This window comes from Salmo salar, chromosome ssa03 (genome assembly GCF_905237065.1).
Source record: "Salmo salar chromosome ssa03, Ssal_v3.1, whole genome shotgun sequence".
Lineage (NCBI taxonomy): Eukaryota > Metazoa > Chordata > Actinopteri > Salmoniformes > Salmonidae > Salmo > Salmo salar.
The window spans coordinates 58,178,668-58,206,557 of record NC_059444.1 but is presented as its reverse complement, the minus strand read 5'-3'; the positions used below and the strand labels follow the sequence as shown (position 1 = coordinate 58,206,557).

Below are 27,890 nucleotides of genomic sequence, written 5' to 3'. Positions count from 1 at the left end.
TTCCCCTCTAGTTCATTCTTTACGTTTCATCTTCTCTGTATATATCTTTTTTCTGCTTCTTTGTCCATTTCATGCAGCCCTTCTTCCTCTCATCTCATCTCTCTCTCTCTCTCTCTATCTCGCTTTCTCTCTCTCCCCCCATCTTTCTCTCTCTCTATCTGAGGTCTCTGTGGTTGGGCTCTGCTTTCCATCCCGTGGGCACAATTCCAAAGCGAGCCGTTTAGGCGCTCGGCTGATTTATTTTAACGCCTAGTGTGTAATCGCCACATATTCGCCCCGCCCACCAAGAGCCAGCACTCTGTTTTTCTTCTGAGTCCTTCTCTTCATTTCTCTCTCTCTCTTTCTCTCTCTCTCCTGTACTAAGTTCAGAGTCCGTCCCCCTCTTAGCCGTTGCTGAGCCTGGCAGGGATCGGTTTGTCTTATCCGTTTATCTGTTCCTCGGGGCTGTGGTAGGGGGCTGAGGGTAAAATGCAGGGAATGGGGGAACTAAAAACAACACATCAAGGGAAACCTGGAGAAGGAGAAAACAAACATTTGGCTGCTACATCTCGGTCCCTGGAGCTTTTTTGCTTGTATGAAGGAGGACTAGATAGATGGATAGACGTCTTATCCGAGTGTGGAGCGTGGATAAAAGGTTCTGCTACAAAAAGGATGTTATCTGCTGGGTAAAACGCTCGTCTCCCCATATCGCACAATCAAAGAAGAGGCTAGCTGTGGTTGGTACCAGGGGGAAGTAGCAACACAAAGCTGGGGATGAAGCTTGAGATGGAACTTGAACGCCCTGGTTGGAGGGTCGTTGTGAAACTCACACCACGTGGCATTCCTCACAATGTTCACAATGTTCTTTTCCCCTTTCTACTTTGCCATTGAAAGTAAACAAGCCACAAGAGTTCACAGAAGTGAAGTTCTTTTCAGCTTGGTTTAAAATGACTGAGTTGATTTTGGCATGTTATTTGGAGCATGCTCGCAGGGGTCCGTGCAATTTTGCCAACAAAATTAGATTTGTAAGCCATATTTCTGGTTGCGTACTGGACTCTCGCATCCTAGTTATCCATAAAAGGTATTCAAAACCTGTGTGGAGAAAAGGATGTGGGGAAAACCTGGTATAAAACATGTCGGCAAATTGGCACCAATTTACTGAGCTGCTATCAGTGGTTATGGCCAGGGCCCACCTGTCCCCCACCCTGCCATGGCCAGGGCTTAACCTGACCCCACCCTGGCATGGCCAGGGCTTAACCTGACCCCACCCTGCCATGGCCAGGGCTTAACCTGACCCCACCCTGCCATGGCCAGGGCATAACCTGACCCCACCCTGGCATGGCCAGGGCTTAACCTGACCCCACCCTGCCATGGCCAGGGCATAACCTGACCCCACCCTGGCATGGCCAGGGCATAACCTGACCCCATCCTGGCATGGCCAGGGCATAACCTGTCCCCCACGCTTAACCTGTTCCCAACCCTGGCATGGCCAGGGCATAACCTGTCCCCCACGCTTAACCTGTCCCCAACCCTGGCATGGCCAGGGCATAACCTGTCCCCCACGCTTAACCTGTCCCCAACCATGGCATGGCCAGGGCATAACCTGTCCCCCACCCTTAACCTGTCCCCAACCCTGGCATGGCCAGGGCATAACCTGTCCCCCACCCTTAACCTGTTCCCAACCCTGGCATGGCCAGGGCATAACCTGTCCCCCACGCTTAACCTGTCCCCAACCCTGGCATGGCCAGGGCATAACCTGTCCCCCACCCTTAACCTGTCCCCAACCCTGGCATGGCCAGGGCATAACCTGTCCCCCACCCTTAACCTGTCCCCAACCCTGGCATGGCCAGGGCATAACCTGTCCCCAACCCTGGTATTGCCAGGGCATAACCTGTCCCCCACCCTGGTATTGCCAGGGCATAACCTGTCCCCAACCCTGGTATTGCCAGGGCATAACCTGTCCCCAACCCTGGTATTGCCAGGGCATAACCTGTCCCCCACCCTGGTATTGCCAGGGCATAACCTGTCCCCAACCCTGGTATTGCCAGGGCATAACCTGTCCCCCACCCTGGCCCCCACAGTCCTCCAGGCACTGCACTGTAGTGAGGAAATGCAATGGAGAATTTGGATTATTTGATTTATTGTTGTAAAGCCTGGCTTTCTCTCCCCGAACCTCATCCATTTGCCTTTTTTTCCCTTCTTGTGCTGCTGAGTCTGCTGTTTCTCCTACCAGTGACCTTTGTCCCCCTAGAGGCACTTTCTGCCATGTCCAGGCTTTTGCTCTACTGACCTTGACCCTACTGACCCTAGTGGTTCCATCCACACTATCTATCTAGCATTGGCTCCACTGTACCACAATGGCCTGAATTCCAGTCTGTGTCCATCCCTTCCCTGCTTTTCATTTTCATTTCCTCAGCTTTAATCAACCTACAGTGAGCTAGCCACACACAACCCTCCCACTCATACTGTTTAAAGTCATCCTCCGTTGGCTCGGGGATCTCTTCCCATTTACTCGTAGCACAGGAAGGCATGCCAAAACGAATAAGGGATCTGATGAGTGAAGATAGCTCATACCCTCCGCCTTCTTCTCTCTGAAGACCTGATGCTTTGATCGTTCCCCTCCGTCAGCTTTGAGCCCGACCGTCTGGGCCTTTAAACCACGCTTCTCCCTCGTTCTCATTAACTGGCTTGTAAACGCACACGGACATATCCTCAAGTGCATTGACTGATACACACATAGATGCAGACACGCACGCACACACACACACACACACAGACTACAGACTAGCGTGGGAGCTGCAGACAGGCCCACTCATTGCTTGCAATTATACTATGTCAGCAAACTTGCTGCTAGTGGCTAATGACTCACTCTGTCCATATCGGTGTGAGAGATCCTATAATGCTCATAGCACCGACAGAGAGAGAGCAAGAGAGAGAGCAAGAAAGAAAGAAAGAAAGAAAGAAAGAAAGAAAGAAAGAAAGAAAGAAAGAAAGAAAGAAAGAAAGAAAGAAAGAAAGAAAGAAAGAAAGAAAGAAAGAAAGAAAGAAAGAAAGAAAGAAAGAAAGAAAGAAAGAAAGAAAGAAAGAAAGAAAGAAAGAAAGAGACTGGAACGTATGATGGTGGTTAGGTTAGCATCTCTCCCACTCACTCTGTGCTTAGTTAAAATCCTACAGAGGGGACAGATCAGAGGGGGTGGGTGGGAGGGGGAGGTTAAGAACAGAGGGAATTTCCTGCCTCTCTACTTGTAACACAACAACACACCATACCACAGCTGCAATGTCAGCCCATTGGGGAAGGAAGGCATGAGAGGACAATGGGAATAGTGTGGTATAAATTAGATGACATATTTGTTTTGTTCAGGAGACTATTATAGAATAAGCTACAGTCCAAGATGGAGTACATGTGATCACTATGTATGTTATGGTTTAGTGTGTCTTTGAGATGACTGCCCATTTGGTAGAAGGGAAGAGACCTGTGGTGGAATGGTAGGATGAGGGTTGTAGTCAGATTGCAGATGTGTTGTGTTTGCAGTTAAACTGGATGTTTTTTCATTTTTTTTATTATTATTTGAGAGTTTAAGGCTGCCTGACCAATCATATCAGTGCAGCTTACGGTCCGCTGAATGAGAAGCTTTTGAAAGGGAGAGCTTAATCACTGTAAAGGTTTATTTCTATTGGCTCTCGTTCAGTCTCAATAGAGAAACCTTCATCCCTCAACCTTCCCAAGAGCACTTGATATGAGCTATTGAACTGGCAAATCACATCCAGAAACAAGGTCTAGAGGATCCATTCCAATGTCGACAACAAACAAATCGGATAAAAGAGCCCTTTGTCAACATTTACAGACGCAATAACCGCTTCAGAGGACCTAGACTAGTGTTACACTTAATAGTCTGATTGGGCTTCGTCATGGTCTTCCTCGCTCTCACTGTTTTCATTTCAGCACGCTGCTGCAGTGCACACAACACAAAGGAGCAGGATTTAGTAGAATATTTCCCATCTTGTTGAATCTTTGACTGGATATGTAGGCTAAATCATTTGGCTTTAGTTAGCCTGTGATTGGGTGTGCTTCTATCAGTGTCCGTAAGTACACCTGAGATTGAATGTGTGGCCATGTGTAAATTCCATTTCCACTATGTAGATTCGTGACCAGCTGTAGACATGTCCCTGATATAGACTCCTCTGTGCAATTCAGTAATACGTGACTCTCCTCACTCTCTCTCTCCGTGTTTATGCAGCCATTTCATATTTCACGAGGCTCTGATACCTCCACATGGTCACTATGCAGTCGGAACAGAAAGAATTCAAGGTTTGTCAGAAGCTGCTATCTAAATCAAATGAATCACGTCTTGGTCAGAAACCACGATCGTGCCTCAACCATTTAAAGTGTTTATCCGAATGAACAGACAGCCAGACATTGGATTGGATATGGATGGTGCTGTAAATGTCATCCCCTGCCTGATCTGACCCAGTAGAAATGACAGCGAGACTCCGCGACCTTCAACCTCCCTTATTTACTTTAAATGCAGGAAGTGTTGCTCCCCCTCAGGGCGTCAATTACATGCACGTTGAGATACCACAGTGCACTGCACACATACGCACTCACTCACTCACTCACTCACACACACACATTCACACTAACACACACACTTACTCTTGCAACACAGAAACAGACACCACAGCGCCCCAGCGTGACACTCACAGAATCCATCATGGATATTAGCAGGGGGTTCGATCTCTCCCGTGTTTACGTTTCATCGTTCTCTCATCATTCCCCGGGATCCCCATTCCTGCCGTCAGATGTCCTGATGTTCTGTGGGCTGACAGCCTCCATCCACCAGAGAGAAAGCAGAAGCACTATTGATCCCTGCCTTGCGTTCCCATTGATTTACCTGCAGGCAGCACTTTCCGGGTCTTATGGATTCAATAGGATGCCATTTGGCCTGTAATAAAGACCACCTACAACAAACAAAAACATTTTGACTGCTCACTGTGAAGGTTATTAGACATTTTTTACTCTGAAACGAATGTATTTACATTCGTAATGATGTCTGATGTAGCAATGGGCATTTTGGACTGTTCGAGTAATCTTGTTATTTATTTTTTGAGTACTCGGGTACTCAAATGAAAAAAAAATATATGTGTCGCATATCAGTTTGAGAACAATGTAAAAAAAAAACATTTGAATTAATAAAGCCGCATACAAACATGGACTCTTGAGTAAGGCAGCTCCAAAGTGCAGGTGTTTCAGCCTAGCTCAGTGCTTTCTGTGGTGGTGGGGCAGCCATCGGAGAATGCAGAGCATAGGGGTTGGTAATATTCTCTAGTTGCACCGTGATTGGCTCAGTGTTCTGTCACACTTGGGGACACTACGTCACCGCCAAATCTACGGGGAGAGCTCGAAATGAACTGTTTCGCTGCCATACAAGGCTCAGCTGGTAGCCAGGTGTAGCAGTGGTAAGGTGTTGGGACTGCTGTTGGAACTTTTTGTAGGCCCTAACAGTTTGTGGGCACCGTTTGTCACCTTTATAGTGCAATTCATGTATTGTTTAGTGTTGTGTTGTGTTGTGGCTTTGCTGGCATGCATCCCAAATTTTCGGGGGGAGTTTGCCCCACCAAGATTTACATGCTAAAATTGCCAGGGAACATGAAACATTCAGAATAATCCATTTCCTCTCCAACAACACTCTCCCACTCAGAATTCTACTCGGATGAAGTTATTGACGAATGTGTTTATTTTATTCGTATCTGACTTTCGAGGTTCCGTTTTTCGCAATAAACTTGTTTCAGTGGACCATAGCTTTGGCCTTGGCTGAACAGACAGCACAGTCTGAGGCTTGTGTTTTCAAAAGCATGGTTGGCTGAATATATTCCAGAAAGAGTTTTCATGCCCTTTAATTTGCATTTTATGTTTCACACTGTTGCGCAGGTTTATCCCTCTTTCATTTGTTACTGTTGAGTGTACCTCATTTCGTTTCCATAACTGCATGTCCAACGGCAGTTTACCAAACCAAACACAGGCTATATCGTTCAGTATCCGTTCTTCCGTAGTCTGATTCTCTGCAACCTCATGTAGAGTATTTCTTGAAACTATGAATAGCTTAGCTTGCAGACTCATAACGAGCGAGGGAGGCGTTGATAAGACAATGTAGACGGAAGTCTTGTTAGGCTCAAATACGTTTTGCATTCGTTAATTAGCGAGTTTCCTAGGGATTCATTCCCTCTCCGTGTCCCATGTGCAGAACTTGTCAAGATGAGAGGGATTGTTCTATTCGCCGCCTCTCAAGATCACCAGTCACAGCCATGCTGGCACATATCCGTCATCCCAGGGCCGCTATGCAACTCCCTCCCTCCGCTCGGCACTGCTAATAGCAGCGGATTACTGAAGACTGAAGATGAAAAGGCTTTCATTCCCCACAGAGACGTGTGTGTGTGTGTGTGTGTGTGTGTGCATGGCAGACTTGCTTGTCCTGTTGAACTGAAGCTACTGTGCTGGGATACAGGCAGGAGATAAGAGGAGGTCTTTTCTTTCAGCATCCCCTCCCCACACCTCATTAGCAAACAAGGCTTCCAGGGGACATCAAAGGCGCAACCATCACACACAAAAAAAACGCATCCCGATTCCCAAGGATTTTTATCGTCTAAATTTAGATTGTAAAACCGCTGTTGAATTGACGCCAGCCGACATTTCATGACGGTTTTCAGAAGGGGATGATAATAGGATTTTTCACTTTCGATCGTCACCCTGTAGCTCTGTTTTCCTCAAATCTTTGGTGTCTGTTTGAAGTTGTGGGATGTATCGCTCAACTGCTTAAAGCCACACTGTCTGTCTGTCTGGTGTCTTTGAATTGAGCCACCAGCTTCAGGACTTTTTTTGACGTCTTTAGAACAGAAAGCTGCAGTTGTTGCTGTTTGTTTTGCCTATGTTAAGTAGCCCATTAGGGGAATATTACGATTCTTGACAAAAAGTCGGAAATTGTTTTTCAGACTTCATTGAAAAGTAGGGAGGTCTCCTCTTGATGTTACCTCAGTCTAGTGGCTGAGTCTGGCTGGGAACTGGAACTGGGTGCGTTCGGAAGAATGGCCGACTAATGAATTCATGACACCGTCGTGACAGGATCCATTTGTTACCTGGCCTTGAAACGTTTGGCCCGATGGTGTCTTTTTACCTCATCTCTGCGGGGCACAGAGCATGCCAGTTCAATTTAAGATTAGGAGAGAGGGAGAGAAAATAAGTTGTTCCTCATTGGGGGCATGTGAGGTTAGGCATGTCCTTTTGTGAACCCGAAAAAGCTGTTTTCGGATCTCTGATTCGACCTGTATCCTCCTCTCCCTTGTGCTCGGGTTCCTTGTGAGCTGTGCCCACTTACGTGGCAGAGATGAGATAATTAGCCAGCCATGTGAGGCAACGCTACTACTCTTACAGGAACAAAGTCTCTGTAAATTACTGGGAAGAAATAATTTGCTGTCCTTTTGGTCTGCTTCATTTATCCTCTAGCTTTGTAGTTTGTAGCACACTAAGTTCTTATGCCAACTCATTATCACAGAAATGTATTCCGAAAACTCCTTTGAACAGCCAAACTCATCACTTTTATCGTGCTTGTGTGAAGGGCAGTTCTTTTGAACTAACTTAATAAAAGTGAGAGCAAAAGGTAACTGGCTATAACGTCTTGGTTAGTTGGTCTAATATAATAGTCGTTCACATGGAAACATGAGTGATGATGCTACGTTGATCTACTAATTCCTAATATTCTCCTATCCTATTCTGTGAGTGCACCATGTTTAATCACCTCGTCGATCTCCATAAGTACATTAGTGACATCCTTTCAGTTGATGATCACCCCGCCATCCTACAGTGATCAGTCTGTATTGATTGATGATTATTCATATTAGATCAGCTACCCTATGGAGTTCGTTAACTGCTGGAGTGTAGCCGCTTGCAGAGGATGATGTGATTCAGCTAGACATGTTGTGTGCACTTGACTAGGTAGGCTAGATCTCTAGGAATATCTCGGAATGATCATTCCAAGTCATTTAGGATTTTTAATAAGCAGAAGCCTGAATGTTTAGAGTGAGACACCTCACTCAACAGAAGTTTGACCCACATATGTATAGTTTCCCGCTACCCTACCTGTCTAGGCCTACATCCTGTGGAACTGCACCTGTCATGGCTCAGTGTCTGCCAGTGAACTATCATTTCCTATAGGACCTAAAGGGCACTTCCTGCTGAGCACAGTATGTAACCTCAGGTTTACTAAAGACTCTTTAGATCCCTGAGCTCCCGTACATACTATACCCTCTGACTCAGAAAATACCTTATAGGAAGATAAGGGAGTGCTGCTTGGTTATAGAGTCTATAGAGGTACGCGGGGGAGAGGAGGGGAGCAGACGGCATTAAGGAGTTGTGAGAGAGGAAGATAGAGTAAATACTGCAGAGGTTTTGCAGTTTGACTCAGCAGATACTATTCTCAGAGAGAAATGGGGTTGGATGGGGAGAGAGAGGGAACTGAGAAATGGGGTTGGATGGGGAGAGAGAAGAGAGAAGGAACTAAGAAAGGGTGGTTGGAGCAAAGAAAGAGGTGGGTAATATTCTGTAAAGTCAGAAAAGGAAAACATACAGTTGCTTCTGTATAATTTGGGGAAAGAATGTGAGGGAGCAAGAGAAGATATTGCTTGTAAAGGCTTTACATATAAAAGGCTTCTTGTATATGTTTATCCCTTATAAACAATATCTTCTCTGAGTACGGTTACATGCACACAATACTGGTACAGTGGGGGGGGGAAGTATTTCATCCCCTGCTGATTTTGTATGTTTGACCACTGACAAAGAAATGATCGGTCTATAATTTTAATGGTAGGTTAATTTGAACAGTGAGAGACAGAATAACAACAAAAATATCCAGAAAAACGCATGTCAGAAATGTTATAAATTGATTCGCATTTTAATGAGGGAAATAAGTATTTGACCCCCTCTCAATCAGAAAGATTTCTGGCTCCCAGGTGTCTTTTATACAGGTAACGAGCTGAGATTAGGAGCACACTCTTAAAGGGAGTGCTCCTAACCGCAGCTTGTTACCTGTAAAAAAAGACACCTGTTCACAGAAGCAATCAATCAATCAATCAATCAGATTCCAAACTCTCCACCATGGCCAAGACCAAAGAGCTCTCCAAGGATGTCAGGGACAAGATTGTAGACCTACACAAGGCTGGAATGGGCTACAAGACCATCGCCAAGTAGCTTGGTGAGAAGGTGACAACAGTTGGTGCGATAATTCGCAAATGGAAGAAACACAAAAGAACTGTCAATCTCCCTCGGCCTGGGGCTCCATGCAAGATCTCACCTCGTGGAGTTGCAATGATCATGAGAACGGTGAGGAATCAGCCCAGAACTACACGGGAGGATCTTGTCAATGATCTCAAGGCAGCTGGGACCATAGTCACCAAGAAAACAATTGGTAACACACTACGCCGTGAAGGACTGAAATCCTGCAGCGCCCGCAAGGTCCTCCTGGTCAAGAATACATATACATGCCCGTCTGAAGTTTGCCAATGAACATCTGAATGACTCAGAGGACAACTGGTGAAAGTGTTGTGGTCAGATGAGACCAAAATGGAGCTCTTTGACATCAACTCAACTCGCCGTGTTTGGAGGAGGAGGAATGCTGCCTATGACCCCAAGAACACCATCCCCACCGTCAAACATGGAGGTGGAAACATTATGTTTTGGGGGTGTTTTTCTGCTAAGGGGACAGGACAACTTCACCCCATCAAAGGGACGATTGACAGGGCCATGTACCGTCAAATCTTGGGTGAGAACCTCCTTCCCTCAGCCAGGGCATTGAAAATGGGTCGTGGATGGGTCAACAAGGGTTTTGCCACCAAGTACTAAGTCATGTTTTGCAGAGGGGTCAAATACTTATTTCCCTCATTAAAATGCAAATAATTTTATAAAATTTTTGATATATGTTTTTCTGGATTTTTTTGTTGTTATTCTGTCTCTCACTGTTCAGATAAACCTACCATTAAAATTATAGACTGATCATTTCTTTGTAAGTGGGCAAACGTACAAAATCAGCAGGGGATCAAATACTTTCCCCCCCCACTGTATTATTGTGAATAGTCAGATTAATATAATAGTTCAATTAAAATGTTTACATGCTCTGCAAGAAGAACGATTTTCCTAATAATCCTGTTTACATGGATACATCTGAAATCAGGCAACCTGATGGCTCTTTGATAAACACAGAAAATTGCCAATCAAAATAAACGTTCTACCACATGTTATTTTTGAGAAGAATATTTGATTTTGAGTTCGGACATATAAAGTTTGTATGTGAAAAATATACTGAGCATAAATATAAACGCAACATGTAAGGCATTGGTCCCATATTTCATGAACTGAAATAAAAGATCCCAGAAATGTTCTATACGCACAAAATGCTTATTTCTATCAACTTTTGTGCACATCCCTGTTAGTGAGCATCCTTTACCAAGATAATCCATCCACTTAACAGGTGTGGCATATCAAGAAGCAGATTAAGCAGCATGATCATTACCTTGTGCTGGCCACTCAAAAATATGCAGTATTGTCACAAAAACCAATGCCACAGATGTCAACATTTTTAAGGGAGTGTGCAATTGGCATGCTGACTGCAGGAATGTCCACCAGAGCTGTTGCCAGAGAATTTAATGTTAATTTCTCTACCATAAGCCGCCTCCAACGGCATTTTAGAGAATTTGACAGTAGGTCCGACCGGCCTCACAACCACAGACCACGTATAACCACGCCAGCCCAGGACCTCCACATCCGGATCCTTCACCTACAAGATCCTCTGAGAACAGCCACCCGGACAGCTGATGAACATGGGACCAACATTTTACATGTTAATTTTACATGTTCAGTATATTTTTTACCACGCATAATGCTGAAATAATCGCTGGAATTTTGTCACTCAAAACTGGAACTTTTTCCTCATGTAGTCTCACAGCCGCATCTTTTTCTGTTCTTTGCTGTAAAATGAACAATAAAGTTGCATTATATTCCATTGGGCACTCGCAGATTGATTACCAGAGCCAAAAATAATAGTTTGAAGTGTTTTTGAGGAAGTTTGGGCTTGTGATGCAGCATTGCTAACATTGTTTTGGCTGTTTACATTCATGAATTTTGACTATGCTTATACGCTAATTCGTCGCCGTGGCAGAACTAAATAATGTATTCTTGTGGATTCTGTCACCATGGCCTTCAGACAACTCAGGTAAGGGTAATTCGACCCAAATATAGATTTGACCTGAACTATCCCTTTAAGTGACATTTGAGCTGCTGTCAGGGTGATGGTGACAGAAGGGTGTTGTAAACACCTGAATGATTTAGGTACAGAGGACAAAAGCAGAACTCTGCACAGCATCCACGCTCCAAACTCATTTACAGCTCAGTGTGATGGTTTCTCTGGAGCTCAGTGTGATGGTTTCTCTGGAGCTCAGTGTGATGGTTTCTCTGGAGTTCAGTGTGGTGGTTGTGTTTCCACTGGAATATTTAGGTCAGCCTGACATATCAAGGTACTGCATGTTACTCTAACTTACTACCTCTACATCACAGTGGCACTGTCAGTCACCAAACAAGGGACCACTTCTTAACATGCAGTCAGCTCCTCACAGGTCTAGGAACAGAGGGTGAACAGAGCAACAGGGAGGGGACAACAACAGCAGCAGCAACAGCACTAGCACCTTTTCAAAGGTCTGAGAACAGTGGGAGCGTGTCAGTGAGTTTAGAATAACAGCAGCAGCACCATCTTTTCACAGGTCTAGGAACAGTGGGAGAGCATTGGGAAGGGAACAACAGGACCAGCCCTAGGCCCTCTCTCTCAGATATCATAACATAGCTTAAGTCATGACAAAATGTGTAGAATTGCAGGAAACAAGCTTCAAAATCACAACAAAAATCTCTCAAACCCATAGCACAATGTGTAGAATTGCAGGAAATGAACTCGAGAGCATTTTTTTCCTCTGCACCTTCAAGAGTGGGGCCACTAAAATTATTTCCTGCTAGGTGTGGGGGGGGCGTCAACACATTTTCATTTAGGGCCCACAAAATCCCACCGTAGCTTTTCACCGGTCTGAGAACAGTAGCACAGCGTGTGGGGAAGGAAAGTTGGGAACACTGGCTGGGTTTGTAATTGGAGGCTGACCGGGGGGGAGTGACAGTGTCATCAGATCCGCTCCAGGAGTTTGGCAAACACGGCGTATCTGCAGCCGACTGTGATGCCAAATAAACGGCCGCTGCTTTCATCTGCATGGCCCGGTGTGTATTGCGGTTAGAGAGAGAGAACGAGATAGAGAACGAGAGAGAGAGAGAGAGAGAATGAGAGAGAGAAAGAACGAGAGAGAGAGAGAGAGAGAGACTGTTATCTCATTATCATATCCTGGAGATGAGTCAGCCATGGAGAGACGGGATGACCGTTGACCTTGTCTGCACACACACACACACACACACTGTCAGTCGCACACACACATCCACAGTGAAGTATAAGTACCGAGGACCCGTGAGTCAGCCGTCAATACATTTGTGTGTCATCAACATCAATACGTCTTACACACATGCAAACACATCACACGCACTCTGTTGACCTGCAACCTACAAAACGCACACACAAACACACACTGCCAAACTTGCACAGACCCTTAAGGTCTAATAGAAGAGGGTAGATCTGCTGGTGTAGCGTTGTTCAGCTGTGCGCCGTCCAAAAACATCCTCCCTGCGCCTCAGAGCCCTGGCAACAGCAGCCTTGATGTACTGTGTGTGTGAGTGAAAGAGAGAAATGTATACAAGAGAGAAGTAGAAACATACAGGGAGCGAAGCCAATAATTATTGATACAGCAAGCAGGGGACTTATAAAGGTGAAAGAAAGAATGGGATGGAGAGAGAAGAGATTACGTTAATATAATCATGACCTTCACTGGGACAATGGACAGAAAACAGGAATTTCCCCTCTTCTGCTCTTTCCTGCCCAGGTTATTTCTGGCTTTGACCTATGGGGATACACACACACACACACACACACACACACACACACACACACACACACACACACACACACACACACACACTTAATACTCTTCAAAACAACTGACCGAGATTAAACCCTGCAGTACGTGGTGTGTATAGCTACTTTAAGTAGTATCACAGTTGTATTCTAATGTAAAAGGAAATAAAAAATATCAGTCTCTTTCTAAATCACAGAGCAGGGGCAACCGACAAGGTTTTTCCCTTTGAACCAAACCAAAGCCTTCAGATAAACTGAATGAGCGAACAGACCGTATTCATTAATGAAGAAGGTTCATCGAAGAGTATTATGCTAACCGTGTATTATTTCATTATGTCAAGGCAGTTCTGTAAAAAGACATTTTGAATTCCACCACAATGTTTTTAAGTGCTTTTTAATGAACTAAATACCATCCCTGGCCACCGTTGGCTAGACCAACTGGCTCTTGGGGCTTGTGTGTGTGTGTGTGTGTGTGTGTGTGTGTGTGTGTGTGTGTGTGTGTGTGTGTGTGTGTGTGTGTGTGCGCATCAATATCAGACCCTCCATGGTTAGTTTGATTAATGACTTGAGGAAAACAGGCGGTGTGGCATCATAACAACAACAATTAAAAAAGCAATTTCCCAGAAGCCTTGTGTGTCCCCAAGCGACAGTGAGAGAGTGGTGGAGTTGGTTTTTATCTTCTCCAGAATAAACGGAGCGAGGGGGGGGGGGGAGACAGAGAGAGACTTTAGAGAGGAACAGTGGTTTGGAAAGAGGAAAAAGAGAAAAAGCATTTGGTGGAAAAGCAATTTTTTTATAGAGGGTTGAAGGAACGATTGAGAAAATACAACATAGAGAGTTTAATGGTGTGGCTAAAAATGAGCAAAGAGATTAGGTGTCCTTGGAGTGCGAACAGGAGGGATGGATAGAATGAGAGATAGGAAAAAGAGGTTGCGAGAAAAAGGCGCGTCCGTGGAGATTACAGAAACAAACTTAAGAATGACAGGAAAAACAGCTTCTGTCAGAAACACCCTTGTGCTAAAGAGAATTGTCAGTTTGTCTTAGACAGTGGAGGTTTCTAAATGTTTCATATCGAGTCCTCACATTCAGGTTTTTCCTCTCAAGGTGCCGCTGAGGTAAACATTGAACGGTAAACTTGAGAGAATGGTTCTCTGAAAGCCTGTTATGACAGTCCAAATGCCCAAATCTGCTTTTTATGAGTTATGCTTCTGTTTTCATGTCACCCTGCCATTTTGTGTCAGACAGACAGGCTTCATTGTCTCTAAGTGGGGGTGCGGATCGAGGCTCTCACTCAGTAGCATTGGCTCTATGGGAGATTGTGTGGTTGGTGTGGAAACTGGAAGTCTTTCATCTACCTGTCAGTCACGCGGAACTCTTCATTACGTTGTGAAGGGGGTGATGATGAAATGTATGAACCGTTTTCCATGCCTGGAGAAAAGCAGTTACGCTTTGCTCATTTGTTTTGTTCTCCGTCTGCCTTCCAGTCAGTTTAAGCTCAGTTAAAGAGAGCGTATTTGTCATCATTTCTTAGCTAGTTCTCATTCGGTATGGAGAAAATGTGGTTTATATATAGGCTAGCATATTGAGTTTTAGATATCTCGCTTTGAACAAGATCAGCATCAGATACACATACATGGACAGTGGACACACACACACACACACACACACACATTCCAAGTAGCCTAGATCACTCATTATATATTTATCACTTTATTTTATGTGCTGTTCAGTAAGTGGGTAGCAAATAGATCTGAGCTATTTGGCAGAATAGCCAATTCAGACATTGATTAAACCCAGAGGAGAGCAAAAAAAAGGATTTCCCTCCCAAAATTAGGGTCAATAATTGATTTAGCTCCTTCCAGCGAGTACTTTGCAGCTATTTACGTCAGCAACAAACACGCAGAAAACCTCTCTGTTGTCTCTTGGGGAATATTTGTCACAAACAGCAGGGGACAATGCTCTTTCCCATAATGCATTTGGATTATTTCTCTGCAACACCACCGCCACCCTCCTCCCTCTGTCGCTCATCTCCACCATTGGCCTAATTATAGTCATGAATTAAGCATTGTTTGGCGAACGGAAAGGAGAAACCTTTTCAGGGAGAGACGCTCACCACTTCTCAAATGTCACCGTCTCCCCCCCCCACCCACCCCCACCCCCACCGGCCCACCCCCCACCCGCCCTGCAGTAGTTGGGTCGGGCTGTACCGAAGGGACGGGATATGGAGTCTGTCCCATTTACGCCACTCTCAGTCCTTACTGTCGTGCTGCACAAACTTAGTTCCATTTTATGGGGACACTTAATATTATATTGACATTACTGTGACATTTTACATCATTTGGAGTGTCTAGTTTAGTTGTGTCTCACTTGCATGTAAGCATTGGACAAACAAATAAACAGCCAAAGGTGTTTTTAGAACTTTTCAGTTGTTACCAAGCAGATCATATTCTAGTTGGGTATACAATGAGTTATTCCAGTAGACGCTCCATTGTTCTTCCTTGAGTTATCCCGCAGGAATAAGGGCATTGTAATGTAAAGTTGCTCTGGATGCATTTGTTTTCGTTTTTTCTTCAGATTTATTAGCTCTCTGATGGTCGTTTTTCCATGTATGTCATTTAGCAGACGCTCTTATCCAGAGCGACTTACAGTAGTGACTTTATACATTTTCGTATTTATTCCTACTGGTCCCCCAGGAAGAGTAGCTGATGCTTTTGCAGCAGCTAATGGAGATCCTAATGAATACCAAAATACTAACCCACAACGCTGGCGTTGCAAGGGCCATGGTCTACCAACTGAGCCACACAGGACCATGATTCATGGCCTAATGTTCTCTCTTTCTATTTTTTCCTCTCTTCCAGAAAGTTTTCTCCAAAGGCCAGTTTTGAGACTGGACAGTGATGATGTCCATGCAAAGTAAGTATTTTGTTAAAGACTCACTGGCATCGTTTAATCTGCAAAGAATTGTCCTTGATTAACCAACGTTTGGAGCACGGTGCTGCTGTACCCTAGAAACACACTGGCAACCATCCACTCAGTGTCCCTTCGGAGTGGCTGAGCATAAATATAGTGTCTTGAGGGAAACAACGGACCACTGGCTCTCAGTCAATCAATCACACTATTTTTATTACCCCTTTTACATATCCACTCTGTCACAAGGTTAATCCAGGGTCTAGGATTGTGAAAAGTGATACTTAGATGCTATGTCACTCTTCCAACCTGTCCCCTCTCTCCTCTCTCTCTCTCTCTCTCCTCTCTTTCTTTCGCTCTCACTTCTCTCTCTCGCTCTCTCTCTCTCTCTCTCTTCGCTCTCTCCTCTCTCTTTCTTTCGCTCTCACTTCTCTCTCTCCCTCTCCTCCCAGTGAACGAGGCAGAGGGCTCGGTGAAGGTGGCTGAGTGGCAGCAGACATACTACGCCCACGACTCCGGCATCCAATCAGGCGCCACCACCGTGCGAGATGACGAGGGCACAGAGTACAGCGCCAAGAAGTATGCCGTCACCACCACGATGGTGGAAAACCCTACAGGTATAAGTTATCTCTCTATCTCTCTCTCTCCCTTTCTCTCATATTCCCACTTCCCCCTCTCTCTTTCCATCCCCCCTTTCTCTCTCATTCCATTGTTCCCTCTCGCTCTACTTCTCTTTCAGTCTCTCTACATCTCTTTCTGTACAAATAGGTCAACCCTTACTCATTCAATGTCATAATCATGCTGTGATTCACTCACTCGCTCATAGGCCATCACATACGTACACAGGCCAGTTTAGACTGGCTCCATGTCTTAAAATAGGCATGGTTCTTCTTCTGAAAAACTAGGGACTCACTGACTAGGGGCTAGAAACTCTTTCAAAATATCACTAGTTTGAAACACTATCTATGGATAAATCTATCCACGTATCCGTTGATCTCCCCCTCCTCCCTTTCTTCTCCCTCTCTCATCCCTCTCTCATACTTCTCTCATCCCTCTCTCCCACCAGAGGTGGAGGCCCAGTACACTCTGACGCGGGCCCAGCGGGTGAGAGCGGCCATGTTCCCAGAGACCCTGGTGGAGGGCGAGGCGGTGCTGTCCACTCAGACTGACCCCGGTCAGCAGACCAACGTCCAGCGGCTAGCTGAGCCCTCGCAGCTCCTCAAGACCGCAATCGTCCACCTCATTAACTACCAGGATGATGCCGAGCTGGCCACTCGCGCCGTGCCCGAGCTCACCAAGCTGCTGGCCGACGATGATGCGGTAAATAACGTCTAAGAGTTAACAGAAATTAACTTTGTTATAAATCCCATTTTCACAAAGCACAGATGTTAACACATGAATGCATTAAACAACACTATTTCCAACGTGCTCCTATTAAAAACAATCTGAACCTTCAATCAATATTAAGAAGTTAGTGATGCAGTTAATCAGTAGTGGAAAAAGTACTCAAGTAAAATTTTCTATCAAGATACCTTGATAGAAAATGACTCAAGTAAAAGTGAAAGTCACCCAGTAAAATACTACTTGAGTAAAAGTCTACAAGTATTTGGTTTTAAATATACTTAAGTATCAAAAGTAAATGTAGTTGCTAAAATATAAGTCAAGGGTCACACTCCAACAATCAGACATCATTTACAAACAAAGCATTTGTGTTTAGTGAGTCCGCCAGATCAGAGGCAGTAGGGATGACCAGGGATGTTCTCTTGAAACGTGTGCAAATTGGGCAATTTTCTGGGAAAATGTATGGAGTAAAAAGTACGTAATTTTTTTTAGGAATGTAGTGAAGTAAAAGGAAAAGTTGTCAAAAATATAAATAGTAAAGTACAGATACCCCCAAAACTACTTTAGGCAGTAGTTTAAAGTATTTTTACTTAAATTTTATACCACTGCAGCTAATCAAATAGAAAATATGGCCAAGGATTTCAAGATTAAAGACCTTCCAATGGATGACCTTGTCCTCACCCCCCCCAGCTACCTGCTGGGAGCAATCTTTGATCAAACTCAATTACACTGTTTAAACAAATAGGCTGATTTGGAAATTATTCAGCCAGTAACTATTGTAAGAAAAAAGTGTGTACTGTGTGTATCTAATGTACAGTGCCTTCAGAAAGTATTCAAACCCCATTACTTAAAATGGATTAAATTGCAATGTTTTGTAATGCCATGGCAATTATGTTTTTAGAAATGTGTACAAACTAATTAAAAAATGAAAAGCTGAAACGTCTTAAATCAATAAGTATTCAACCACTTTGTTATGGCAAGCCACAATCAATTCTGTTGTAAAACGTTGCTTAACAAGTCACGTAAGTTGCATGGACTCACTCTGTGTGAAATAATCGTGTTGATCATGATTTGTGAATGACTACCTCATCTCTATACCCCACACATACAATGATCTGTAAGGTCCCTCAGTAGAGCAGTTGAATTTCAAACACAGATTCGACCACATCGATCACTCCACCCATCAACCACTGAGGAGCATGCTCTCGCTGCCCCGACAGGTGATATTCTGCCCAAACTCTATATACCATTGGCTTTCAAACCTTGTTCCTGCAGCTACCCAGTGCCTCATTTGGGAAACCAAGTGAAATCTGGTCCGGAACATCAATAGTAACATGTTTTCGCAACAAAACATATTTCACTAAACTGTTGACAGCCCGTCTGCGCGCTCAAGAAAATGAATAAAGGCGAGAGCGGAGGAGATGGAAATGCGTGATGGTGAGATATTCTGTATAGCTGAAGGTAATGTGACTCTCAATTAATTATGAAAGTATTTTAAAAATCCCTATTAGTAGGCTATTCAAAATCAGGCTAAATGTAAACCGCCCTGCACAAACAATGAACCAAGAGCATTGCCTTGGGCTGGCTATATGTTCTCTCCAAGACTAATGGATAGACATTTTGGAGAGTAGCGTAAGGTAACCAGTCCATCCAGTATGTATAATAATACGGTCCACACTCAAAGGCGATTATTCAAATTTGTTTAATTTTGGAGCATAAGCTAGACCAATTATGTACCAAGACATCTTAAATCAGTGTTTTTTATGTTTTTCTGCCATGCGTAATATGCGCTAGGCTATGTGTTGTATAACAGCACAATCATCTTTTTTTTTTTCAGGCTTGGGCTCATAGCCTATGCGTAAGCTTTAATATGCATATGAGTGTTTTGAATTAATCATCACCTTAGAAAGGCTGTCCATTTTGTTGTGTTAGGCTTTCAAACAACATCCACAACAATCATGTTTTACACTGTTTCAACCTGCTGTTGAACTTCTTAGTTCAAATTGATCATCACAGTGAGGTGAGTTTTAAAAGTACGATAGGCCTACTGTTTTGATGATAAGTGTTTGATGTGCTTTTCGAAGCATTTTCATGGATGTCAGAGTGGTTAGAGGGACAATAGAGCCCTGAGTACCAGGCCATTAGGACCTGATGGTAGATGACAAATTGGGTACTACCAAAGCATGTCCAGAGTGCATAAAAGGAGATTAATGTGACTCAACAGTCACATGGAATTTTACTGTGGTCTTGACTCATGACTGCCTGTGTGGCAGTAATATGGTCACTGCAACAGCCCAAGTCCTTCCTAGCTCAGCTGTCAGAGAGGAAGGAAACCACTCAGGGATTTCACGATGAGGCCAATGGTGGTTTAATGGCTGTGATAAGAGAAAACTGAGGATGGATCAACAACATTGTAGTTACTCCACAATACTAACCTAATTGACAAAGTGAAAAGAAGGAAGCCTGTACAGAATACAAGTATTCCAAAACATACATCCTGTTTACAGCAAGGCACTAAAGTAATACTGCAAAAAATGTGTCAACGCAATTCACTTTTTGTCCTGAATACAAAGTGTTATGTTTGGGGCAAATCCAATACAACACATTACTGAGTACCAATCTCCATATTTTCAAGCATAGTGGTGGCTGCATCATGTTATGGGTATGCTTGTAATCGTTAAGGACTGGGGAGTTTTTCAGGATAAAAAAATAAACGTAATGTCGCTAAGCACAGGCAAAATCCTAGAGGAAAACCTGGTTCAGTCTGCCTTCCACCAGACACTGGGAGATGAATTCACAGTTCAGCAGGACAATAACCTAAAACACAAGGCCAAATATACACTGCAGTTTCTTACCAAGAAGAAGACAGTGAATGTTCCTGAGTGGCCGAGTTGCAGTTTTGACTTAAATCTACTTGAAAATCTATGGCAAAGACCTGAAAATGGTTGTCTAGTAATGATCAACAACCAATTTCACAGAGCTTAAAGAATTTTGAAAAGAATAATGGGCAAATGTTACACATTCCAGGTGTGGAAAGCTATTAGAGACTTACCCAGAAAGACTCAAAGCTGTAATCTCTCTCAAGGGTCTAGAAAGTATGTAAATGAGATAAATGTGCAAACCTTTCAAAAAACATGTTTTCACTTTGTCACTAAGGGGTATTGTGTGTAGATAGGTGAGAAAAAGGTTTATATTTAATCACTTTTTATTTCAGGACATAACACAACATGTGGAATAAGTAAAGTGGTATGAATACTTTCTGAAGGCACTGTGTCTCATGTACTATAGAAGTACTATTATGTCCTTAATAGTGACATTGACTCTGTCACTGTTGTGTGCTGTCCCTCCACACACGTGAGCACCGTCCTGCTGACTAGCATTGATCCAGTTCCATGCTTGACTAGCTCCTAGCTCTCTGTGGCTCTGGCTGTGCTTGTCAAGGTCGTGACTGAGCCCATTAGATTGGACCCCGATTAGGACTACCCCAGAAACAAATCCTCTCTAGGTTGATATTGTCATTTAACATCATTTCAGCTGTCCTTACGTGATTCAGTGGACAACATTGCTTGAGTTGAGGCCTATGTGGTCAGTTCTGATTGCGATTGAAAGTCATGATGGACCCAGTCCTGCTCTGTCTTCTACTCACAATTCAAACTCAAGACGTGGTCTGTTCCTAAATCTTGTTATCAATGACCATGTTCGATGTACCAATGAATTGCTGAAGTGCAACGTTTAAAAAAAGCCATAATCCTAAAGAAATGTGCAGACCTAATAATGGGTCCCAACCCAATGCCACCATTTTGCATGCGCAGAAATGGACAAATATGCAACGTCTCATTCCCCACAGGTGGTGGTCAACAAGGCGGCCATGATCGTGAACCAGCTGACGCGGAAAGAGGCGTCTCGCCGGGTGCTGATGCAGTCCCCCCAGATGGTGGCGGCGGTGGTGCGGGCCATGCAGAACACGGGAGACATGGAGACAGCCCGTTGTGCTGCCAGCATCCTCCACAGCCTGTCCCACCAGAGAGAGGGCCTGCTCGCCATCTTCAAGTCCGGGGGCATCCCCGCCCTGGTCCGCATGCTCAGGTAGGAGAGGAGGGAGGGATTAGTGGGTGGATGGATGGATGTTGAGGGGTAAATGGGAGTGGATAGATGGAGGGAGGGAAGTGTCGACAGATGTTTGGATAGATTGTTGGTAAAAAGTTTGATGTGAAGGAGTAGGTATGGATCGGTGGATAGAAGGATTGGTAGATGTTTGGATACTTTTATGGTTAAAGTGGAGAATGGACTGGTTGGGGTGAACAGACATGGATGGATGGATGGATGGATTTATATTTTTATAGGCATTGTAGGTTGGTGGTTTGATGGGGAGTGAATTAGTGTAAGAAAGAGAGAGAAAAAGCAAGGGGGTGAAAGAGAGAAAAATAGATACTTGTAAGGTAGAATTCAGTGTTAGAAATAAAGGGATTTAGGCACACACTGTTCTGGCCTGTCTCTGCATCTGCAGTTGTGTACATGCTGTGTGTGCTCATTTGTGTGTGCGTGTGTGTGTGCAAGCATGGGCGTGTGTGTGCATGCGTGCGTACATGCTTATGTGTGTGTATCCAATCCACCATGTCCACTACTGCCTGAAGGCTAAGATATTCGCATATCACATTATTAGCCATCAGAAATGAGGTGTCATCCTGTGCTCATTAACTTGGCCAAACTGGTTTGCACATCATTTCAACCTGACCACCAGGCTCATTTTAACCTCACGATAAGTGGCGGCCATTTTACATAGGCATTTCTCAGGCAGAGAGTCCCTTTATCTCTGTTCACACAGTATAAACCCTGTATAACAGTCTAGGAGGCATCAGACAGAAACTAAATTAAGACATTTAATTAATTCAGAAACAAAATGTACATAAATACAAATGGACAAACCTCCCTGTACAAGACTGTCAAATAGGGACATAGATGCAGATCCATGAAAGAGAAATATGTGTTTTTTAATGATACAAAGAGCGGCAAGGGCAAATTTAAAAAACAAATTAAAGCAAATGAAATTCAGAGGGAACTAATTGGGAAAAGAAAGGTCATGCTAATTTCTCTCATACCTCCCTCTCTTCATCTGGTCTCTGCCTCTCTATTTCCCTCCCTCTCCCCTCTCTCCCTGCTTCCCTCCCCTCCCCCTCCCCTTTCCTCTTCCCTCAGTTCTCCCATGGAGTCAGTGCTGTTCTATGCCATCACCACCCTCCACAACCTGCTACTGCACCAGGAGGGAGCCAAGATGGCGGTGCGCCTGGCTGACGGCCTGCAGAGGATGGTGCCCCTGCTGAAAAAGAGCAACCCCAAGTTCCTGGCCATCACCACTGACTGCCTGCAGCTGCTCTCCTATGGAAACCAGGAGAGCAAGGTGCGTGGTGGGGGGGGTCCTTGGCGTGTATGCATTTGGATCATCATATTTAGCATAGTGGTATTGGCACGGACTACCTGCATCCCTTCACTGCAGCCAGGGGAGAGTGTGTGTGTGTGTGTTTTGGCGTATATGCGTGTGGATAATGCTTGAGACATCATATTTGGCATAGTGGTATTGGCACGGACTACCTGCATCTCTTCACTGCAGTCAGGGGAGAGTGTGTGTGTGTGTTTGTGTGTGTTCTTGCAGTGTGTGTATGTGTGTACTTGTAGGTCTGGATTATGTGTGATCCCTTTTAGTGCCACCTGCAGCTGCACTGCAGGGGAGCAAGGGTGTATATGCACGTGACGTGTGTGTGTGTGTACATGAACACAGACACGTACACTGTACTTGGCCTTACCACTGGCTGCCTTCAGCTGCATTGCTACAGAGTTTGGACATTACATTACATTGCATTATGAATTGTCTCAAATATGATTGTTAGAATAATAATACTAGTGTCAGTAATACCCTGTATTACATCAGTAATATACTGAATATTAAGTGAATATAATTCAATCAAATACACATACTGCTATTATTATTCAAACAATCATATTTGAGACCATTCATAATGCAATGTAATGCAATGTCCAAACTCTGTAGCGATATTTCATTGTATATGACAGTGTTTTTGCATTGTTATTCCTCTCAGCTTATTATCCTAGCCAACGGGGGCCCTGAGGGGCTGGTCTTCATCATGAGGAACTATAATTATGAGAAACTGCTGTGGACCACCAGCCGTGTGCTAAAAGTTCTCTCAGTGTGCCCTAGCAACAAGCCCGCCATAGTGGAAGCTGGTGAGTGTGTGTGTGTTTTTAGGGTGGGTGTGTGTGTTATGTGTGTGTCCGTACGTATGTGTGTGTCTGTGTGTGTGTGTTGTCTCATCCTATCCATAAAGGAGCCATCTTTAACCTCCTCTCTCATCCTTCCAGGGGGCATGCAGGCCTTGGGACAGCACCTGACTGGCTCCAGCCAGCGCCTCACACAGAACTGCCTCTGGACCCTGAGGAACCTGTCTGATGCTGCCACTAAACAGGTCAGGAAACCATAGAGTCCATTTTGAATCAGCATAGACCGTACCATAGACTAATACAGAGAGTCTATAAAGAACAATACAGTATGAATGAACAAAGTCATCGATCACGTGACACCATTTATTCCTATGTGAAGACTCCATATCGCATTGAAGCCAAATGAAGTTGGTTAAGATGGCGTCTTATGGAGACGTACCATGCACAGTTTGAGCTACTCCAGGAAGTGACGTTGCAGGCTAGCTCAGTGCTGCCCCATTTCATTGAGTAACTCAAGTTGAAAGCCGACCAGGGTACTGCTGGCTGCCATTCGCAACTAAACTATCCTTATAACTTCTTCTGTGTGCGATTTTAAGATAATCGATACAAGGACATACATCTGGTGTATTAGAAAGGCAGCTATTGGTGCCATGATTGCCTTCAAAAATGTTATTTTTTTTATGTATGAAAATTGACTATGAAGAGGGTCATTTTTCCATTCACCATAATGGGAGATCCTGTTTTCTGCTAACAATCCTGTGGTCGGCCTTGAAATACTTTGGTTTCAAAGAGGCAGTCGTTGTCCCATGATGAAGACAGTACCATCGAGTTCTACAGAGACAGTAACATAGTTGGAGTTCTACAGTAAAACATATAATGAACAAACAAAGGACGGACAAATAAAGGATTCTCGACCCGCCTCTCTCTCTGTCTGTAGGAGGGCCTGGACGGCCTGCTGCAGGTGTTAGTGGGACAGCTGGGTTCGGACGACGTCAACATGCTGACGTGCGCCACGGGGATCCTGTCCAACCTCACCTGCAACAACTCCCGCAACAAGGCCCTGGTCACGCAGTGCGGCGGCGTCGAGGCGCTCATCCACGCCGTGCTGCGGGCAGGAGAAAAGGAGGATGTGGCCGAGCCCGCCGTCTGCGCCCTGCGTCACCTGACGTCGCGCCACCAGGATGCCGAGCTGGCCCAGAATGCTGTGCGGCTGCATTATGGTATTCCTGCCATCGTCAAGCTGTTGGGGCAGCCCCACTACTGGCCTGTGGTGAAGGTGAGGGGGGAGATAGTTGGTTGGGGAGGGGATGGGAGTGGGGAAGAGGTGAGAAAAAGGTATACTGTGCTTGTTTTGTCTGGCTCATTGTTTTGTCTGGCTGGTAGCTCCATTACTGAACTTTGGTGAAGTTGAAGGTGAGGGGTGAAAGATCAAAGAGTGAAGTTTGCAGGCTGGTTGTGGTTGTTTTGTCTGACCAGTTGATCTTTTGTTTATTGTTTTGTCTGGCTTGAGTGTTCGGTTGTTTTGTTTGGCTGGCTGTTTTGTCTTTGTGATTGTTTTGTTTACCTAAATAACCGGTTGTGGTACATCCATTTATTTATGTGTCTATATCCAGCAGCTGCAGTCAGACTTTAATGATGCCTCATTTAACGGGTGCTTGAGTGAGGTTAAAATCATTACATACAGCCACCACTCATTGTCCCCTTCTTTGCAATGTATGATGCACCTTACATATTAATTAAAAAAGAATTTAGACTTGAATTGGAAACGACATGGCTCTATTCAGTTCGCATTGCGGAAGTTCAGGTTTACAGCGTTATTGAATGTTCCAACTTTAGTGGAGGCAATGTTCCCGCTTTAGTGGAGACTTTATTCATAGTAAACATTTCATATGTCGGCCCAATCAGAAATGACCTTAACATTTCTATTGTGGAATCTATAACGCTTCAGCGATACATATTGAATAGAGCCCTTCATTTAGTTGGAACTGTTGTTTGAAAATGGTAGTACTTTAATAAAGGATTACTTTTAAATGAAAGCAGGTCAGAGGGGATGTTTTGGAGAATGTGAGACCTGCAAATGGGAAGAAGTTGTTCACTATGCGAGATGTAGTGCAGGCAGGGTACTGGGCTGTACCCCGAGGCAGGGCACAGGACGTGCTTCCCATAATCCCGCTGGGTTGCTCTCGGACAACACCCGCTGGCTCCCACTGTCCCCTCTCTGGCTTTTTGGTTTTGTTTTGGAGAAAGCGAGGGAGGAAGGGAGTGAGAGAGAGAAAATACACAAAGATTAAGTAAAATAGAAATGGCTAATTTGAGTGAGTGAGTGAGTGAGTGAGTGAGTGAGTGAGTGAGTGAGTGAGTGAGTGAGTGGAGTGAGAGAGAGAGAGAGAGCTGCTCACAGGCAGTAAGTGTAGCATGCTTCACACAACAACGTCACTGTGGAACAATGATAACATCGTCCGGGATTTGGCAAGGCCTTCGATGTCATTTTTTAGCAATGAAAACAAGATTGGTTGGATTTTTTTCTGAATCCAGTGGCTACCTTATAAATTCATATCAATGTGTTACCGTTGTCTGTTTCATCAGGGAATAGTGCACACCCATCTTTGACAGCAGGTGGATTTAAGGATAGCAAGAGAGTTAAATGCTCAACTTGCCAGAATAACCACTCTCACAACGAAATAAATCAAGCTAAAATGTCAGCCTAGTATGAGGGTAAACCAATGTCTAACATTATTAGCAATGCTATTGATATACAGTAGATATAGTAAGATGATAGTAGGCATAATAGTAATATCAATACTAATACAGTATAGCAATAGTTGGATACTAGTAATATCAATGGTACGTTATCATTGTTTTAATGTCATCTTTGCTTTATGAGTGGTAGTTTTCCTCTCTTGGGATCTAGACAGTCAACTAGTATGATAAGGAACGTTACGTTCCCTTCCCCCTCCAACCCCGTGCTGCAGTCTCTGGTCTCCTCTGATTCGCTCCCAGCAAGCAGCATCCGTGAAGCACGCTTGAGTTCATGCCAATCGGATCAGAACACTTCAATGGTCGAGGGTATGTGTGTGTCCTGCTGTCCTGCTCTGTCGTTCCCATGGGCACTGGTCCACAAGAATGGCCCTTTATTTTTACCCCGATGTGCACTAGCCTCTCTGTGTGTCGTGTTTGTGTCCCAATAGTCCATCGGCGTTCTTTCCTTGTGTCCTTTCCTTCAATTCTGATCTGAAAGTATTTGATGAGGGAGGGAAGGCGGTGTGATAGGCACCTATCTAGTGTTTTCACCTGTCATTGGTCTTACAGGACAGAGGAAAGTCATCCATTTAAGAGTATTTGTACCCGCTCTGTGTGTGCATGTAGCCTATGCATGTGCACTTGGCAAGTAGCCATGTGTGTCTTCATGACTCCAGTGACACATGTCCCCCATCTGTAGCAGCAGGTAAACATTGACATCTCTCATCCTCTACTTCAACTGACAGAAAGGTGTTGGGGTTTTCTAAGGCCTATTGGCAACCAGCTATCCATGTATTGGCAGCCAGCTATCCATGTATTGGCAGCCACCTATCCATGTATTGGCAGCCAGCTATCCATGTATTGGCAGCCAGCTATCCATGTATTGGCAGCCAGCTATCCATGTATTGGCAGCCAGCTATCCATGTATTGGCAGCCAGCTATCCATGTATTGGCAGCCAGCTATCCATGTATTGGCAGCCAGCTATCCATGTATTGGCAGCCAGCTATCCATGTATGGGCAGCCAGCTATCCATGTATTGGCAGCCAGCTATCCATGTATGGGCAGCCAGCTATCCATGTATGGGCAGCTTGTTGCTGATTACTTGACCATATATACAATACTTCCCATTTTGGGGGGTATTAGGCTTTCTGAGTTCATTAGCTCTGATTGTATTTAGTTCCCACACAAAGAACATGAATGACCCACACACTGTGCTCTCTCCCTCACACACACACACACACCTCCTCTATCTCTGCCTCCTTCTGCTTTACGTCAGCCAAAAGGTTTGTCTGCACCAAGCTGTGCCTAATCACTCATTTACACATTCTGAATTTAAACCTCATACTGTGTGTGTGTGTGTGTGTGTGTGTGTGTGTGTGTGTGTGTGTGTGTGTGTGTGTGTGTGTGTGTGTGTGTGTGTGTGTGTGTGCGTGTGCGTGTCCTTGTCTATCCAAACTCATATGAATAAACAGAGAGAGCCATATAAATATGTATGCTGGAATGCACACGTGTGTATGTTCATCTGTGGCTGCATACACATACATGTTCTGTGCACAAGCAGGATCTAATCATTCATTTACAGGCTGAATTAGCCAATCGTTCCGCCCTACGGGGCATGCCTGAATTTTCCTCCTGATCTGCACTCCTCA

General features: G+C 44.5%; 1 protein-coding gene across 3 annotated transcripts in view; it reads left to right on the top strand.

Moving 5' to 3' along the window:
• LOC106600820 (junction plakoglobin) overlaps nucleotides 1-27,890 on the top strand; it is a 63,132-nt gene that overhangs the window by 26,237 nt on the left and 9,005 nt on the right. For all 3 annotated transcript variants that reach the window (XM_014192516.2, XM_014192517.2, XM_045714999.1), the window contains exons 2-9: nucleotides 15,878-15,932; nucleotides 16,379-16,543; nucleotides 16,993-17,246; nucleotides 21,115-21,353; nucleotides 22,464-22,665; nucleotides 23,363-23,507; nucleotides 23,643-23,746; nucleotides 24,439-24,777. In XM_014192516.2, the coding sequence (XP_014047991.1) occupies nucleotides 15,917-15,932; nucleotides 16,379-16,543; nucleotides 16,993-17,246; nucleotides 21,115-21,353; nucleotides 22,464-22,665; nucleotides 23,363-23,507; nucleotides 23,643-23,746; nucleotides 24,439-24,777 (1,464 nt within the window). In that variant the 5' untranslated portion in view covers nucleotides 15,878-15,916. The remainder of the gene's footprint in view (nucleotides 1-15,877; nucleotides 15,933-16,378; nucleotides 16,544-16,992; nucleotides 17,247-21,114; nucleotides 21,354-22,463; nucleotides 22,666-23,362; nucleotides 23,508-23,642; nucleotides 23,747-24,438; nucleotides 24,778-27,890) is intronic.